We start from the raw sequence: 18,629 nt of genomic DNA on the forward strand, positions 1-18,629 counted from the left end.
CTGTTGTGTCATATAACCGGCAGATATGAAGAGATTTCAACAAAAAAAATTTAAATAAAACATGTCATTTTTATTGATTACAAATTTAAAACCGGTATAAAAAACAGGGCAAAAAACAAGGGGATGAAAAATTCAGCAAGGATACCATTAGCCCATAAGTATATAGCCCAGAAAATAATTATTAGAATAGTAAAATATTATCAGAAAAAGTAGTCCTGACCTAAAATTAAAATTATAGGCAGTATAGAGCCTGAATTTACTGATATAATAAATGTCATTAAACACAGAAAAAAGAGTTTTAGTATATAGATATCTTAATCGGTTACATACCCACCATAACATATAAACCTTAAAAAAATGGGAAACGTAATTTCATTTATTAAATACAAGCATATATAAACGAAAAAAATGCGAGCAAGGAGGGGGTGATGCACTCAAAACTAGTGTTGAGCATTCCGATACTGAAATATCGGGTATCGGCCGATATTCACTGTATCGGAATTCCGATACTTAATTCCGATACTTTTATAATATCGAATACCGGAATCGGAAGTTCCCATAATGCCTGCGCTCTGCAGTGTCTGTGAAGGATGACAAGCTGGATGGCAGCGCTCAGCTGAGATCCAGCCTGTCATCAGAATGCCATCCCAGCGGGGGAGAATTCTCCTGATTGTTTAAAAGCCGGCGCGCGGTAAAAAGCCGCCGGCTTTTAAACAATCGCACAGCCCCATACTGTTTCCCCGCAGCCTCCCACCCCGATCCTCCGCTCCCCTCGCCACCTCCAATCCCAATCGTAAATTAGGACCGGGCGGGGAGTGCAGCACCAAGGAGCGAAGGACCCGGGCGGGGAAGCCGGCAGTGAAAAGACTTCACCGCCGGCTTTCCCGTTCTGTGCTGCGCTTTCCCGCCGGTTATTTCAAATGAACAGCTGAGGTATCAGGTGATGCCGATCAGCTGTTCATTTGAAGTCGCCGCGGTGCCCTCAGAGGGTTCATGTGAGTTCATGCTTGACTGCATGAACTCACATGAACTTTCCCACGGTCGCACTGGTCAGTGTCTGTGCGGGGTGTGTGTGTGCGCGGGGTGTGTGTGTGCGCGGGGTGTGTGTGTGCGCGGGGTGTGTGTGTGCGCGGGGTGTGTGTGTGCGCGGGGTGTGTGTGTGCGCGGGGTGTGTGTGTGCGCGGGGTGTCTGTGTGTGCGGGGTGTGTGTGTGTGTGCGCGGGGTGTGTGTGTGCGGTGTCTGTGCGTGCAGGCAGACATAGGCCGATGTGACACTACTACTCCCATCGACCTATGTCTGTCCCCCGTCCACTCCTGCCAGCAGGATCAGCTCGATGGGAGCAGTAGTTCCCATCAGCCTGATCCTGCTATTTAAATTGCCCTACTGTGTCCCCAATAAATGTTAAATACATGTCATTGGTGGCCAGTGGTTACCTACAATAAATTAGTTCATACATTACCTGTCCCCGCCGATCGCCACCTAAAATAAAGTAAAAAATAAAAAACTACACCTATACTCACCTAGACACCTAATTCCCCGAAGCCATCGATCTCCTGTAATAAAATATAAAATAATAAACCACAACCTTATCCTTACCCCTCCGTAGCAGTCCACGAGTGTCCCACGATGATCTCCAGTTCAGAGCAGCCACAAAGAATGTGACCGCTCTGAACCGCTGCCGCCGCTAGAATGACGGGGCCGTAAGGGTTCACCGGAGTTCAGGCAGCGCTGCTCCGGTTAGCTCCTTTACGGCACTGCTGTATCGTGAGAAATTCCCACGGTACAGCACTGCCGTAAACGAGGTCTCCGGAGCTGCGCTGCCTGAATGCACTCCGGTGACCTCAGTCAGTGGCTCCCGCTGCCGGGAGCGGACGTGTTCCCGGCAGCGTGAGCTTACAGCAGCCATGCACAGCTGTCACCATCTCCAGATGTGACAGCTGTGCATGGGAGATCAGCGCAGGAACGTGGACAGGTAACTATTTTTTTTTTAGTAAACTAAGAATTAAATAAAATGGTGTGTTTTATTTCAAATAAATTATTTTTTTCTGGGTGTAGTGTGTTTTTTCTTTTTAACACTTTGTAGGTTAGTAATGGGGGTGTCATATAGACGGCCATCATTACTAACCTGGGCTTCATGGCAGCTGGCGCTGACATGAACCCCACCACTATTACCCCCTGCCACCGCACCAGGGCAGCGTGGAAGAGCGAGGCTAAGTGCCAGAATTGGCGCATCCTATGGATGCGCCATTTCTGGGGCGGCTGACGGCTGGTGTTTCTAGCCTGGGAGGGGGCCAATATTCATGGCACCCTTCCTGAGCTATTAATATCAGCCCCCAGCTGTCTGCCTAGCCTTTGCTAGCTATTAAAATAGGGGGGACCCCACGTCATTTTTTTTGGGGGGGGTCCCCCATTTTAATAGCTAGTAAAGGCTAGGTATTCAGCTGGGGGCTGATATTAGTAGCCTGGGAAGCTCCGTGGGTTTTACCCCCTTCCCAGGCTTCAAACATCTGCCCCAGCCGTCTGCTTAACCTCCGCTAGAGACTAAAATTATGGGGGATCCCACGCCATTTTTTTTTTAAATAAATCCTTTATTTTAACACTAAATGACATTTGAGGACTTAATAAAGATGCAGTCCCTAAATTATTATTTATTTTTTAATAAATTTTTCCCAAAACTTTTGACGTGGGCTTCGCCATATTTTTGTATGCCAGCCAGGTACAGCATCCAGCTTCTATGAACGCGCCATTTTCCGGGGCGGCCGCGGACTGCAATTTTCAGCGGGGGGGGGGGGGCAGAAAGCTTGGGCCTCCCTGCGCTGCAGATTCCATCCCCCAGCTGCCTAGTTGTACCTGGCTGGACACAAAAATAGGGAGAAGCTCCACGTTTTTTTTTTTTTAATTATTTCATGAAATTCATGGAATAATTAAGAAAAAAATGGCTTCCCTATATTGTTGTGTCCGACCAGGTACAAATAGGCAGCTGGTGGTTGGGGGCAGCCCGTTCCTGCCTGCTGTACCTGACTGGACACAAATATAGGGCGAAGCCCCACATCAATTTTTTTTAATTATTTCATGAATTTCCTGAAATGATTTAAAAAAAATTGACGTGGGGCTTCGCACTATATTTGTGTCCAGCCAGGTACAGCAGGCAGGAACGGGCTGCCCCCAACCACCAGCTGCCTATTTGTACCTGGTTGGACACAACAATATAGGGAAGCCCTTTTTTTCTTAATTATTTCATGAATTTCATGAAATAATTTAAAAAAAAAAATACGTGAAGCTTCTCCCTATTTTTGTGTCCAGCCAGGTACAACTAGGCAGCTGGGGGATGGAATCTGCAGCGCAGGGAGGCCCAAGCTTTCTGCCCCCCCCCCCCCCCCCCCCGCTGAAAATTGCAGTCCGCAACCACCCCGGAAAATGGCGCGTTCATAGAAGCTGGATGCTGTACCTGGCTGGCATACAAAAATATGGCGAAGCCCATGTCAAAAGTTTTGGGAAAAATTAATTAAAAAATAAATAATAATTTAGGGACTGCATCTTTATTAACTCCTCAAATGTCATTTAGTGTTAAAATAAAGGATTTATTTTAAAAAAAATTGACGTGGGGCTTCGCCCTATATTTGTGTCCAGCCAGGTACAGCAGGCAGGAACAGGCTGCCCCCAACCACCAGCTGCCTATTTGTACCTGGCCGGACACAACAATATAGGGAAGCCCTTTTTTAAAAAAATTATTTCATGAAATAATTTAAAAAAAATTGACGTGGGGCTTCGCACTATATTTGTGTCCAGCCAGGTACAGCAGGCAGGAATGGGCTGCCCCCAACCACCAGCTGCCTATTTGTACCTGGTTGGACACAACAATATAGGGAAGCCCTTTTTTAAAAAAATTATTTCATGAAATAATTAAAAAAAAATTGACGTGGGGCTTCGCACTATATTTGTGTCCAGCCAGGTACAGCAGGCAGGAACGGGCTGCCCCCAACCACCAGCTGCCTATTTGTACCTGGTTGGACACAACAATATAGGGAAGCCCTTTTTTTCTTAATTATTCCATGAATTTCATGAAATAATTGAAAAAAAAAATGCGTGGGGCTTCGCCCTATTTTTGTGCCCAGCCAGATACAACTAGGCAGCTGGGGGCTGGAATCCGCAGCGCAGGGAGACCCAAGCTTTCTGGGCCACCCCCGCTGCAAATTGCAGTCCGCAGCCGCCCCAGAAAATGGCGCGTTCATAGAAGCGCCATCTTCTGGCGCTGTACCCAACTCATCCAGGGCCCTGGTGCGGTGGCTCACTGGGTAATAAAGGGGTTAAGGCCAGCTTGGCATTATCAGCTGGCCCTAAGCCCGAAATTCATGGGGTCACGCCAATATTAGACATGACCACCATGAATTTCTAGTAAAGTATTTAAAAAAACACAACACCCAGAAAAAAGTCCTTTAATTGAAATAAACACACAATTCTTTATTGTTCTAAATTAAACCATACTTACAGTCACGCCCATTCCAGCTGAAGCCAACGATCTCCTGCAATAAAAGTAAAATAATAAAGCAACCTCATCCTTACCTTTCCATGGCTCCCACGACAGCTTCAGCTCTGCTACATCGAGATGACAGGCTGGACCGCAGCAGAACGCTGCCATCCATCCTGTCATCCCGCAGACACTGAGAAGCGCAGGCATGCTTGCGCTGCTCAGCGTCTCTCTGTGACGGCATCCAGATGAGCCGAGGTCATGTCCAATGAACTCAGCTCACCTCATGTACGTCACTGACAGCGTGGGAAAATTCTCCTGCACTCAGCGCTTCAGCGTGAGAATTTTCCCACGCTGTCAGTGACGTGCATGAGGTGAGCTGAGTTCATTGGACATGACCTCACCTCATGTATGTCACTGACAGCGTGGGAGAATTCTCACGCTGAAGCGCTGAGTGCAGGAGAATTTTCCCACGCTGTCAGTGACGTGCATGAGGTGAGCTGAGTTCATTGGACATGAACTCGGCTCATCTGGATGACGTCACAGAGAGACACTGAGGAGCGCAAGCATGCCTGCGCTTCTCAGTGTCCGCGGGATGACAGGCTGGATGGCAGCGTTCTGCTGCGGTCCAGCCTGTCATCTCGATGTAGCAGAGCTGAAGCCGTCCTGGGAACCATGGAAAGGTAAGGATGAGGTTGCTTTATTATTTTACTTTTATTGCAGGAGATCGTTGGCTTCAGCTGGAATGGGCGAGATGGTAAGTATGGTTTAATTTAGAACAATAAAGAATTGTGTCTTTATTTCAATTAAAGGACTTTATTCTGGGTGTTTGTGTTTTCTTTTAACTTTGACTATGGGGTTAGTAATGGGGGTGTCTTATAGACGCCTCTCCATTACTAACCTGGGCTTGATGTCAGCTGGCATTATAAGCTGACATCAACCCCAACCCTATTACCCCCTGCCACCGCACCAGGGCAGCGTGGAAGAGCGAGGCTAAGTGCCAGAATTGGCGCATCCTATGGATGCGCCATTTCTGGGGCGGCTGACGGCTGGTGTTTCTAGCCTGGGAGGGGGCCAATATTCATGGCACCCTTCCTGGGCTATTAATATCAGCCCCCAGCTGTCTGCCTAGCCTGTGCTAGCTATTAAATTAGAGGGGACCCCACGTTATTTTTTTGGGGGGGTTCCCCCATTTTAATAGCTAGTAAAGGCTAGGTATTCAGCTGGGGGCTGATATTAGTAGCCTGGGAAGCTCCGTGGGTATTACCCCCTTCCCAGGCTTCAAACATTTGCCCCAGCTGTCTGCTTAACCTCCGCTAGAGCCTAAAATTAAGGGGAACCCCATGCCAATTTTTTTTTAAATAAATCCTTTATTTTAACACTAAATGACAAGTACAGTAATCAACACTATCACTGTACTTCATATATATGTGACTGACATGTTTCTATCTATCTAATCTATGTGTGATTCTCTATTCCTTCTATTCTAAATTGTCGGGTACAGATGCTGAATTGCCGGCCGGCTTTTTTAAAGAGACGCTGCATGAAAACACTATTATTTTTTTAAATAAATCCTTTACACTAAATGACAAGTACAGTAAGCAACACTGTCACTGTACTTCATATATATGTGACTGACATGTTTCTATCTATCTAATCTATGTGTGATTCTCTATTCCTTCTATTCTAAATTGTCGGGTACAGATGCTGAATTGCCGGCCGGCTTTTTTAAAGAGACGCTGCATGAAAACACTATTATTTTTTTAAATAAATCCTTTACACTAAATGACAAGTACAGTAAGCAACACTGTCACTGTACTTCGTATATATGTGGCTGACATGTTTCTATCTATCTAATCTATGTGTGATTCTCTATTCTGTCTGTTATAAATTGTCGGGTACAGTTGCTGAATTGCCGGCCGGCTTTTTTAAAGAGACGCTGCATGAAAACACTATTATTTTTTTTTATAAATCCTTTACACTAAATGACAAGTACAGTAAGCAACACTATCACTGTACTTCATATATATGTGACTGACATGTTTCTATCTATCTAATCTATGTGTGAAGCTCTATTCTGTCTGTTATAAATTGTCGGGTACAGATGCTGAATTGCCGGCCGGCTTTTTTAAAGAGACGGTGCACGAAAACACTAATATTTTTTTTAATAAATCCTTTACACTAAATGACAAGTACAGTAAGCAACACTGTCACTGTACTTCATATATATGTGACTGACATGTTTCTATCTATCTAATCTATGTGTGATATTCTATTCTTTCTGTTGTAAATTGTCGGGTACCGGTGTATGCCGCTGATGAATTGCCGGCTTTTCATGTCATTCTACATTATTCTTAGTTGTTTTCCTTCATGTAGAATTAACCTACAAGGAAAGAAAGGGTTTATTTTCATTCCGATATTTGTGTCCCATAGACTTGCATTGGTTTCCGGTATCGGAATCGGCGATATCCGATACTTTTTGGGTATCGGCCCGATCCAATCCGATACGATATTTTCTGATATCGGAAGGTATCGCTCAACACTACTCAAAACTAAAAGGAGGTACTGTATAACCGATTATAGACGTCTAACAATGTGTTTACATTATGCACTCAGTAGAAAACATGTGCACCAAGTATAAAATATAATATATAATTGATATTAAATCGTAAAATTCATATATTATATAGATATTATAAAGTGCAAATAGCGCAATAAGTGCTATGTACAAAATTAATCGCTCATACAAAAATATAATTATAATAAATAAATATATAGATGCACTGCAACAAAAGCACAAAAGGATGGGTAGCATACTTTAGATATTATTACATTAGTAGAGGATGTATATTATACCTAAAAATGATAGATCATATATGCATGCCAATAAGTGCAAATAGTGCAGTCAGTGCAAAACAGAATTATAGTAGCAGCAAATAGACAAAACACATTGTATAAGTTTACAGACCTCCCAGAGAAGCAGATCCCGACGTACTTTTCGCCTGCCTGGCTTTTATAAGGGAAGTGGCTCCAGGGACTAAGGACTGGGTATTTAAGTGCTGAATGGCCAATGGACTGCACTGAATAATCATTACTAGCTGGTAATCTTGCAGTTCGGCGGATATCCATGTCCTGGACGCAACTCTGCATGAGTGCGTCCATGTGACCGGATATGACGCAAACCGGAAGCGCTCTGCGCTCCACTGTGGAACACACAGGCGCTAAAAAAAACAAAAGTCCTGCAACCTACATCATAGCACATGTATGTGTTTGTATTGGAGCATATTTACATCTGATTAACAAGATAAAGCATGAATGCAGAACCTAATATTTTTTGGTAGATGTAGAAACATTACTACGGGGACATGACAATAGAGATGTGTTGTATAAATTCCGTATACATAAAAGAAAAAAAGATAAAAAAGTGACAGTGCATATATATATATATAATCTTAGTATGATATTAAATAATCAATAAAGAGTGATGTGCATAAATATGAATATGGAAGTGATAGCGATAGGATGTATATTATGAGCCTCATTTCATTCAAGAAGTAAATGTAGTGTATATATATATAACCATATGAAAAATATAACATATAAAATAACTAGTGAAGTGCATAAATACCAATGTGTACGTGATAAAACCATAAAAAGTGTCTATACAAATATTAATACTAGAAACATAATTGAGTAAATATGTAATAAATACAGCACATATATTAATAATTCTATAAATATCCCTAAGAAAAATATATATAAAAAAATGAATATGTATAATGAATAAATACCCTCACAAATTATAATGTACATATATATCATTCTATATTAATCAGGTAATGGGTGATGACAGTATAAGATCGGTCCATTCAGATGTCAGATCCATTCAGGTAGTTTGTCCCATCAAGTCTAAGAATAAAAGTAAAAACAAAAATGGAATTAAAACTTCGATTAAAAAAATGGTCAGACCATATAGGAAACAAATCATTGAATACTAAACTCCAAAGTTTTAATTTAAAAGAAAGGAGCTAAACTTAGTGTCTCATTGAGACCTTTTGGTGCCATAGTGTCCAGTGTAACTATCCATTTAAGTTCTCTCTGGGCCAGTGCTTTTTTCCAATCCCCTCCCTTTTCATCTATAACAATTTTATCAATCCCCTTTACCATCAGGAGGGAAGAGTCACAGTCATGCATCATTCTAAAATGGCATGGTAGAGTTTTAAGGCTTGTGATGTCATCTGTTTCTTTTGCCGCATTAATGTCCAAGACATGTTCTCTTGTGCGTTGTCGAAATTCACGAGATGTTAAGCCTATGTGCATTTTTGGACACGGACAAGTTGCACAATACACAACCCAAACTGATGTACATGATATTGTGTGTGTTATCCTATAGGTTTTAATGCCAGAGGAGTCCTTAAATGAATCTGATGTTTCAATATTGGTGCATGCTACACATGAGCCGCATGAGTGGCATCCCCATTTGGGGCCATTTGAACCAAAAAGTCCTCTTTGTGTTTTCTTAAAATGCCTCTTTACCAACATATCCTTCAGATTGCAGGATCTCCTATAGGTAATTGTCGGATTTTTTGTTACATATTTGAACAAATCCAGATCCAGTAGCAAAATACTCCAATATTTATCAAGGGCCTTTCTTAACTCACTTTTTGTGAATTAAAGGTAGAAATGAATCTAATTTACGTTTTTTGTTGTCTCCTTTGTTTTATATAGCAGCTCCAATCGTTTTGTGAACTTAGCCCGTCGATAGCCTTTATTGATTGTTTTATCGTCATATCCTCTGTTCTGAAATCTTAGTTTGAGATCATCTGCTTGTTGCTCAAAAGCCAAATCTGTTGAACATATTCTTTTCATGCGTAAAAATTGTCCTATTGGAATTCCTTTTACAAGGTTTCTTGGATGCGATGATTGAAAATGTATTAACGTGTTAGCCGCTGTTGGTTTCCTAAAGACATTTGTTTGAATGCGACCCCTTTCATCAACATTAAAGTAAGACATCTAGGAAATTCATGTTCGTCCTATCGGCCTTATAGGTCATTTTTAAATTCAAGTCATTTTCATTCAAATTGGTTATGAAAATCTTCAATTCTTCTTGTGATCCCTGCTTAAAAAGTGAACATTATCTATATATCTGTTCCGCATTAAAACTTTTTCACAGAGAGGTGCCAGATTAGATGAAAAAATGTGTCTTTCCCACAGCCCCAGGAAAAAGTTGGCATATGAGGGGGCGCAAGCTGCCCCCATAGCCGTGCCCTGGAGCTGTAGGAAGAATGAATTACCAAATAGAAAAAAGTTGTGAGTCAATGCGAATTGTAATAAAATGAGAATAAACTCGCACATATTCTTTGTATAATTAGATGTCTTCAAGAAATGTGATACTGCTTTGAGTCCGTCTTGATGTCGTATTGACGTATAAAGAGACTCCATATCACACACCACAATGAGAGTTTCCTTGTCCAGTTCCACTCCGTCCAATTATTTCAAGATGTCCTTTAGATAAGATGGCATAGTTTCAACAAGGGGTCTAAGGACATGATCAATGAAGCAGCATATGGGTTCAGATAAGTTGCCAATACCTGAAATTATAGGCCTCCCTGGTGGATTTAGGGTATCCTTGTGGACTTTCGGTATCATATAAAATGTAGCTGTTCTCGGATTCTTTGGAAATAGATAGGTTCATTTCTGTTGCGTAATTACCTCCTCTAAGACAGCTTCATTTATAGTATCACATACAGATCATCTTTGAAATTTTATTTTTTGCAGACCTGTGAAATTAGATCTTGCCCCAGCTCAGGTAGTCTGTAGTTTATAATTACTACTATTGTTCTCACACAATATACTGTTAGACACTTCACTATATAGATAACAACATAATCTGTTGTGTCATATAACTGCCAGATACAAAGAGATTCCAACAAAAAAAATGTAAATAAAACATGTCATTTTTATTGATTACAAATTTAAAACCAGTATAAAAAACAGGGCAAAAATAAGGGGATGAAAAACTCAGCAAGGATACCATTAGCCCATAAGTATATAGCCCAGAAAATAATTATTAGAATAGTAAAATATTATCAGAAAAAGTAGTCCTGACCTAAAATTATAGGCAGTATAGAACCTGAATTTACTGATATAATAAATGAGCCAATTATGCGCAAGATAGTGATAATTCTCCTATCAAAGTAATATGCTAGTGCAACAGTATAGATGCCATGAAACACTCGGGGTTATTTACGAAGGCTTAGGGGTGATCTTATTACTATGTACAAGTATATGAGGGGACAGTACAAAGACCTTTCTACTGATCTTTTTACTCTGAAGCCTGAGACTGGGACAAGGGGGCATCTTCTACGTCTGGAGGAAAGAAGGTTTAATCATAATCACAGACGGGGATTCTTTACTGTAAGAGCAGTGAGACTATGGAACTCTCTGCCGCATGATGTTGTAATGAGTGATTCACTATTAAAATTTAAGAAGGGCCTGGATGCCTTTCTTGAAAAGTATAATATTACAGGTTATATAAACTAGATTTCTTGATAGGGCGTTGATCCAGGGAACTAGTCTGATTGTCATATGGAGTCAGGAAGGAATTTTTTTCCCCAATGTGGAGCTTAGTGTTTGCCACATGTTTTTAATTTGCCTTCCTCTGGATCAACATTATTAGGCTATGGGTTTAACTAGATGGACTTAATCCTCCTTCAACCTTAAAAACTATGTCACTATGCTCTATGGGGCTAATTCTAGGACATAATGAATATGGTCACCATGAATAACGATCAGAAAATATAAGGTGTATTACCTTAGTAATTCAGTCGATCAAAGAGCCCTAGGTAGGCTGTCTGTCTCCCCACACTCAACGGACGTCGTTTTGCTGATCGCTTCTTTCGGGTGCGTGTCCCCGGAAGAATGTGATCCTTATTCATGGTGACCATATTGAGTATGTCCTAGGATTAGCCCCAAAGAGCATGGTGTTTGGTGGCATATATACTGTTGCACTAGCATATTACTTTGATGGCATCCTTATCACTTTCTCTCTTGAGCATTATTGGCACATTTACTATATCAGTAAATTCGGGCTCTATACTGCTTAGAATTTTAGGTCAGGACTACTTTTTCTGATCTTTTACTATTCTAATAATTATTTTCTGCGCTATATATTGTTTTCTTTAGTTTTTTTGCCCTGTTTTTCATACCTATGTTTTAAATTTGTAATCAATAAAGCTGACATGTTTTAATTAAAAAAAATAAATTCTTGTAATCTTTGGCTCTAGTGGTTATATGCCGCAACAGATCAGTCTGCAGTTTATAGCCAGAATGTGTAATTATACAGCCACAGACCTGCTCTACTGACTTTAGATCAGTTATCTCTGAATTTTCTCTTTTGACCATTCAGCCAATTGTCTGGAGTCCGTAGGAGATCATGTTGTTGGGTATATCTTCTATCTTTACAACTACTTCTGCTACTGGCAAACATGTTAATTTACTTGTATATAGATATATAGTAAAAAAATATTAAAATCTTTTTTTTCTTTCTAATTAAAAAAAATCATGTTCAGGATGAGTTTGAATGAAGACGTAAGTGTGGATACTTCTTGTGGGACTAATAAAAGCGGCCTCACAAATTAAACTACATATAAATTCCAGTTACCTTTAACATTAATGCTCAGATTTCAGCACTGTCATCCTTTTTGGAGCATGTGTCGAAGGAGTGGTTTTAAGAGACAAGTATGTTATATTTTCACTGATTCATTTTATTGTGGTGTTGTTTAGGAAAAGAAACTGTAAATCCGCATACCAATACTTCAAAAGCACAACAGTAATTTAAAGAAATTTGGACAATTTTTTTCTATTGCCCCAAATATAATAAAACAATAGTCATGCGGTCTTTTTGGCAGTCCTTTTTTACCTCTGATTCTTAATCCCCAACGGTTAGTAATTGCACTCCGTCCAAAAGATTTTGCAAACATTGCATCTACTGTTTGGTGAGTAAATACAACCTGATGCAGTACATTGAAGTCACCAGAGAGTCACACAACTTTGTGTTTTGGCTTCTTTATGTTCAAAAACATAAATTGCAAAAATTGTGTGGTAGTCCATATAGCATCAAAAACAGCCTTTTTGAATGATTTATTGTATTTGTAGTGGACATGTAAAGGGTGACCTATTATCCCAAATTCAGTACCAGAGGATGGCACAGTGGGCACAGCAAGGTTTAGCTGGATCCACTGCATGCCGCTTTGTGGTCTACCAGACACAAGAAGTGGTTATGTCATCTTTCCACGATCCACAGTGATTGGCTGCAGCGGTCTGGTGACTTTTATGGTGAAGTGCTGCTCAAAGTCACTTGATCTCTAGTAAAGTACAGGCTGCAATGGTCCAGTAGTTGGTTGAACAGTGAAAATCACCAGTTCCAGTCTCTGCGCTGGACCCAGATGGGTGCCAGTAGGTGATTATGACTGATTTTATTACCCCTGGGCAAGGTTTTTTATCTTGGTTACTTCATTAGGGGGACACAGGAACTATGGGTTACTATGCTGCCACCTGCAGGCTGACAGTAAGAAACTTAGAAGAAAAAAAAGCTGACTCCTCCCCACCAGGCTACACCCAGTTAATCAGTTTACCTTAGTGTCTTTCAGAGCCAGACATAGGTCTGAATAGCAGACCTATGTTATCCTTGATTTAGACGCCACTTTTAGACACATTGAGTGGATGTTAAAGCCTCCCTTTGAGGCGGCTAGTTCAGTACTTGTTTCATCCCTGTGCTATCTCTGTCCTCAAAGCGGTCTCCATCTTATCCTAGTCCTTTTTATATACAGTCCTTGATGGCTGGGTTAGAGAATACTAGCAGTTAGTGTTGAGCGAGTATGTTCTGTTCCGAGTATGCTCGGCCGAGCTCCGAGTATTTACAGCTGCTCGGTGATATGTTTGAATCGCTCCCGTGTGCATGATTTGCAACTGTTTGACAGCTTTATTACATGTGAGGAATGTGTAAGAAATAGACATTCCTCACATGTATTAAAACTGTCAAACAGTCGCAAATCATGCACACGGGAGCGATTCAAACATATCACCGAGCAGCTGTAAATACTCTGAGCTCGGCCCCAGCATACTTGGCGAAAGGGTTAATAGAACACACTCGCTCAACACTACTAGCAGTGCTTCCATCTTTTCACCGCGGGCCACATCCATCTCATTCGAGTGTTAAGGCATGTCAATCAGATGATCGACTTCTGTTGTGTTGCCTGGATCGCCAGGGCATTTGGTAATTTTATGCCTTTGATGGCCCCCCGAGAAGCCTATTTCCTCCACTAGAGTTTCCCTGGATAGTCAAGGCAGAGATATGAGCAAGGAATCTTGGTCTTTCCCTATCATGGCAGGATTCTCCATCCCCAGCTTGGTCTGAAAATTTTGAATACCTGCTAAGCTCCGATTCCTTCTGATTGATTTCATAACACCCTTTCTTCATCTCAGATGCCCCCAGGGACCACCCATAGCATCCAGATAGACCTTCCCCAACAGACTCCTCTTCTGCCGAATTTCTTGGTCATTTTTTTTTACCGGCAGGACTGTTGGGTCCGCAGTTCAGAATGCTTTGGGCCTTTCAGATTTGGTTTGTCTGACTAGGATTAGGCAACAAGGCCTTAGATATCACTTTTCTACCATTATATTTAGAAAGTCTCTAGTTCTTAGGTGAGAACTTGTTGGCAACACTCTTATGGCAATATGCTTTTTTTACATTTCTGCATGTCTACCTTGAGCCAGGGTTTACTACTGGGGGCCAGGTTCCTGTCTTGGCTATCCTGGTCCAGGCCATAGGTCAGGATTGACCACCCGTACAGAGCGAACTCAGGGCCACGGTGTTAGACCCCCTGGATCTGGGGACCTCAATCTTGTGGGCCTTTGAGTCCTCTCCTTTTGTGCTGATCAGAGAGATCTCTCCATTCCTGATTTCTGGCAGGGTGATTTTTTTCCTCTCTTCCATTAGGCAAGGCTCCAAAGGGAGCTCCCGCGTCTCTTTTCTTCTCCGTTACAATGTGGTTAGGCGTTCATCTCCCTACTTTCGCCTTTATTGTTATTCACCACCTTTCACCTTAATGAGGAGATTGCTCTACTTCCTTTAGGTGCTTAACCTTTCATTTCCCTGAGAGGTTCTTAAACAATCTGACTTAATCAGATATGTGCAGCTCTACCTGTGTCTCACAGCTCCGTTCGGACATTTAATTGCCTTGCGGGTCATCCCATTATGCCCTAGCAGAGGTCAGACCCACCTCTAGGGCTTCTATTGTTCTCTGGTTTCGATCTACCAAAGAAGGACGTCAAGTTAAGCTAGGGTGCCCCTGCTAGGGCACGGCTCTATTCCCCCACAGGTAGAAGACTCTTGGGTCTTATGCCTCCAGGGCTGCTACTTAGTATTCTGTCAACATCATTGGAGAGCTCTTAATTTTGTGTATAGGGATGAAAGTCTTGGCACAAACTGAATAGCTCGGTGTTGACTGCCTAGGTGTAGCCTGTTGGGGAGGAGCAGCTTTTTTTCCTAAGATATGTAGTCTTAGTTTCATCCTTCAGGTTGCAGCTTATTATGCCTTGGTTCCTGTGTCATCAACGCCACCCAGAGATGGCTACAATAAAGATTTTACTTTGAGTACCAAAAATTCTTGCATTTAGCCCAGACAAGTAATTTAAGAGCAAATACATAGTAAATGTGTGCTATGTAAGGTTAGTACATGTACTATGGTGTATAATGTTAGCTAGCTGTAGTTGTTTGAAAGATTTTCATTAACTTATATTTGGGTGAACTTTTTTTTTCTTTTTATAGATATGGTGATGCAGTGGACAAGAACCTAGTAGTAGGGACTTTATCATGGCCTTCTCCGTGGGTTATAGTTATAGGATCGTTCTTTTCTACTTGTGGAGCTGGGCTGCAAAGTCTTACTGGAGCGCCCCGGTTACTGCAAGCAATTGCGAAGGACAATATAATTCCATTTCTGCGAGTGAGTTAGCAAACTTTAAATTACTGCGATTTCATTAAAACAGTTATTTACAAAATCATAATGTGGTCTCCATTTTATACATGTATAGAATTAATTGTGTGTCAATACAACTGATGTTTTAAATCTTCATTTACTTGCACCTGTTACCCCAGGGCTCTTTACCCTCCATTAGGGTAGGCTTTGCTTTTTCCATAGATCTCACTGATAAGAGATGCATTTGCACCTTTTGACCTTGTCCAATTCATTAAAAACAGATGCACCACTGACGCTTTCTAATAAAACATCCCCCAGACACTCACACGGCACCCTCATTGGCCTGACAGCGCCATTGTAGCACACCTCAGATATTCTGTGCTCAGCTCTGCCATGCATGTAGTGGAGAATATGATCATGCTCTGGAGATCCCAGTGAACCACCAATGATGTGTCATAGAAAATTGAAATGAATACTGGTCAAATAGTGCATTCCACTCAAAATTATCAATAATCACCTTGTCCATATAAATAAAAATTGCCCCTATTGAGAGCTTTATATTTTTATCAGGAAGTGCATAAGAGAGAGGAGAGTAGAATGCAGAGCCTGCAGCACTGAGGAGAAGCAGTGTGCTACTGAGAAATGTAGTTTTAGCAGATAAAAATAGGATTAGCAATTCTGCTCTGTGGAGCTAGATGCACTAAAATTAATGTGTTTTCCTCATTTTTTTACAGCACAGTTATGCATGTGAATAAACCCATAGGGCCATTCTGTCTTTCCTGGTGTATCATGGCAACATGCTGGATGGTACATAAATAGTGTAATTGACTTTTTATAGGTATTTGGACATGGCAAAGCAAATGGTGAACCCACGTGGGCTCTTCTTCTGACTGCCTTAATTGCTGAACTGGGAATTCTAATTGCCTCGTTGGACATGGTAGCGCCAATATTATCAATGTAAGAATGCACATGTGCTAAATATAATATTCAAATGTATTAAAGGATGAATATATCAATAGCGAGTTTGTATTAACTTACCATTTCAGATTGGGAGACCCCACTTTATAATGTCTGAGCCGTGGGAGTCTAGAAACCGCTCTCGCTCTGTGCATTAATGCGCACAAGACATTTTTTATAGGAAAATTTAACATACAACGTGTTATTTGAAAAACAGAATAATATTCTTAAGATATGTTATTCTTTCTGCTGTTAACCACTGTGCATCATATGATAGAATACTATGTTTTCATATTAAAATTATTCTGATTCCAGAGAGCAACAGCTTAGCTGCCTACCATGTTTAGTTGTTCTAGAGGCATAAGTCCCATGTATGGATGTAGAATTATAGAACTGTACAAATGCTAATTGTTTCCTTTTTGTGACTTTAAGCTAGTGGGCAATCAGGTGCCTGGTAGCATAGTACTTTTCAATACAGGTTTCTATATATAAAATGTGTATAATTTTTTTGCACACGTATATACTGTAGAACAGGCAAATGAATTACATTCTACATGGGATGACTTCATCACTACCATTCTTTGAGATGCTATTGAGAAACAAAAGTATTTTTTCTCTCCTAATACAGTGGGGAAAATAAGTATTTGATACACTTCCGGTTTTGCACATTTTCCCACTTAAAAAGAATGGAAAAGTCTGTAATTTGTATCGTAGGTACACTTCAACTGTGAAAGAATCTTAAAAAAAAAAAAAAATCCAGAAAATCAATTGTATGATATTTGCATAATTAATATGCATTTTCTTGCATAAAATAAGTATTTGATACAATAGAAAAACAGAACTTAATATTTGGTACAGAAACCTGTGTTTGCAATTACAGAGGTCAGACGTTTCCTGTAGATTTGACCAAGTTTGCACAAACTGCAGCAGGGATTTTTGGCCCACTCCTCCGTACAGATCTTCTCCAGATCTTTCAGGTTTTGGTGTCGTCTCTGGACAACATTGAGTTTCAGCTCCCTCCAAAGATTTTCTATTGGGTTCAGGTCTGGCGACTGGCTAGGCCACTCCAGGACCTTGAAATGCTTCTTACAGAGTCACTCCTTAGTTGCCCTGGCTGTGTGTTTCGGGTCATTATCATGCTGGAAGACCCAGCCACGACTTGTCTTCAATGCTCTTACTGAGGGAAGGAAGTTGTTGGCTAAAATCTCACGATACATGACCCCGCCATCCATTCTCCCTTCAATACGGTGCAGTGGTCCTGTCCCCTTTGCAGAAAAGCACTCCCAAAGCATGATGTTTCCCCCACAATGCTTCACGGTTGGGACGGTGTACTTGGGGTTATACTCCTCCTTCTTCCTCCAAACACAGCGAGTGGAGTTGATACCCAAAAGTTCTATTTTGGTCTCATCTGACCACATGACCTTCTCCCATGCCTCCTCTGGATCATCCAGATGGTCATCGGCGAACTTAAAAGGGGCTTGGACATGTGTTGGCGTGAGCAGGGGGACCTTGCGTGCCCTGCAGGATTTTAATTTTTGACAGTGTAGTGTGTTACAAACGCTAATGTTTGAGACTTTGGTCCCAGCTCTCTTGAGGTTATTGACCAGGTCTTCCCATGTAGTTCTAGGCTGACTCCTGACCTATCTCAGAATCATGCTTTCCCTATGAGGCAAGATCTTGCATGGAGCCCCAGACCGAGGAAGATTGACAGTCTTCCATTTTCTAATAATTGTGCCAACAGTTGCCTTCTCACCAAGCTGCTTGCCTATTGTGCTGTAGCCCATCCGAGCCTTGTGCAGATCTACAGTTTTGTCCGTGTGTCCTTAGACTGCTCTTTGGTCTTGGCAATGGTGGCGAGGTTGGAGTGTGATTGAGTGTGTGGTCATGTGTCTTTTTATACAGGTAACAAGTTCAAACAGGTGCAATTAATTCAGGTAATTAATGCAGAGTAGGAGGGCTTCTTAAAGAAAAACTGGTCTATCAGAGCCAGAATTCTTACTGGTTGTTAGTAGATCAAATATGTATTTCATGCAATAGAATGCAATTTAGTTATTTAAAAATCATACAATGTGATTTTATGAAATTGCAGTATATTCTCTCTGCAGGCGCTCGCTTCCAGTCATCAGAGCAGTGCAGGGAACGGTTGCAATCACTACACAGTGAGCGCGCTGTAATCACCGACTAGCAACATGGATAGGACAACCTGCTCTGCAAACATTACCTG

General features: G+C 41.3%; 1 protein-coding gene across 1 annotated transcript in view; it reads left to right on the forward strand.

Annotated features, from left to right (window-relative positions):
- SLC12A4 (solute carrier family 12 member 4) overlaps positions 1 to 18,629 on the forward strand; it is a 394,075-nt gene that overhangs the window by 250,285 nt on the left and 125,161 nt on the right. Inside the window, exons 11-13 of the mRNA XM_073657959.1 lie at positions 12,152 to 12,209; positions 15,301 to 15,475; positions 16,287 to 16,405. Coding sequence (XP_073514060.1) covers positions 12,152 to 12,209; positions 15,301 to 15,475; positions 16,287 to 16,405 — 352 coding nt within the window. The remainder of the gene's footprint in view (positions 1 to 12,151; positions 12,210 to 15,300; positions 15,476 to 16,286; positions 16,406 to 18,629) is intronic.

Source organism: Phyllobates terribilis, unplaced genomic scaffold (assembly GCF_046119375.1).
Source record: "Phyllobates terribilis strain yellow unplaced genomic scaffold, ASM4611937v1 Scaffold_13__5_contigs__length_258822181, whole genome shotgun sequence".
In the NCBI taxonomy this organism is placed as follows: domain Eukaryota; kingdom Metazoa; phylum Chordata; class Amphibia; order Anura; family Dendrobatidae; genus Phyllobates; species Phyllobates terribilis.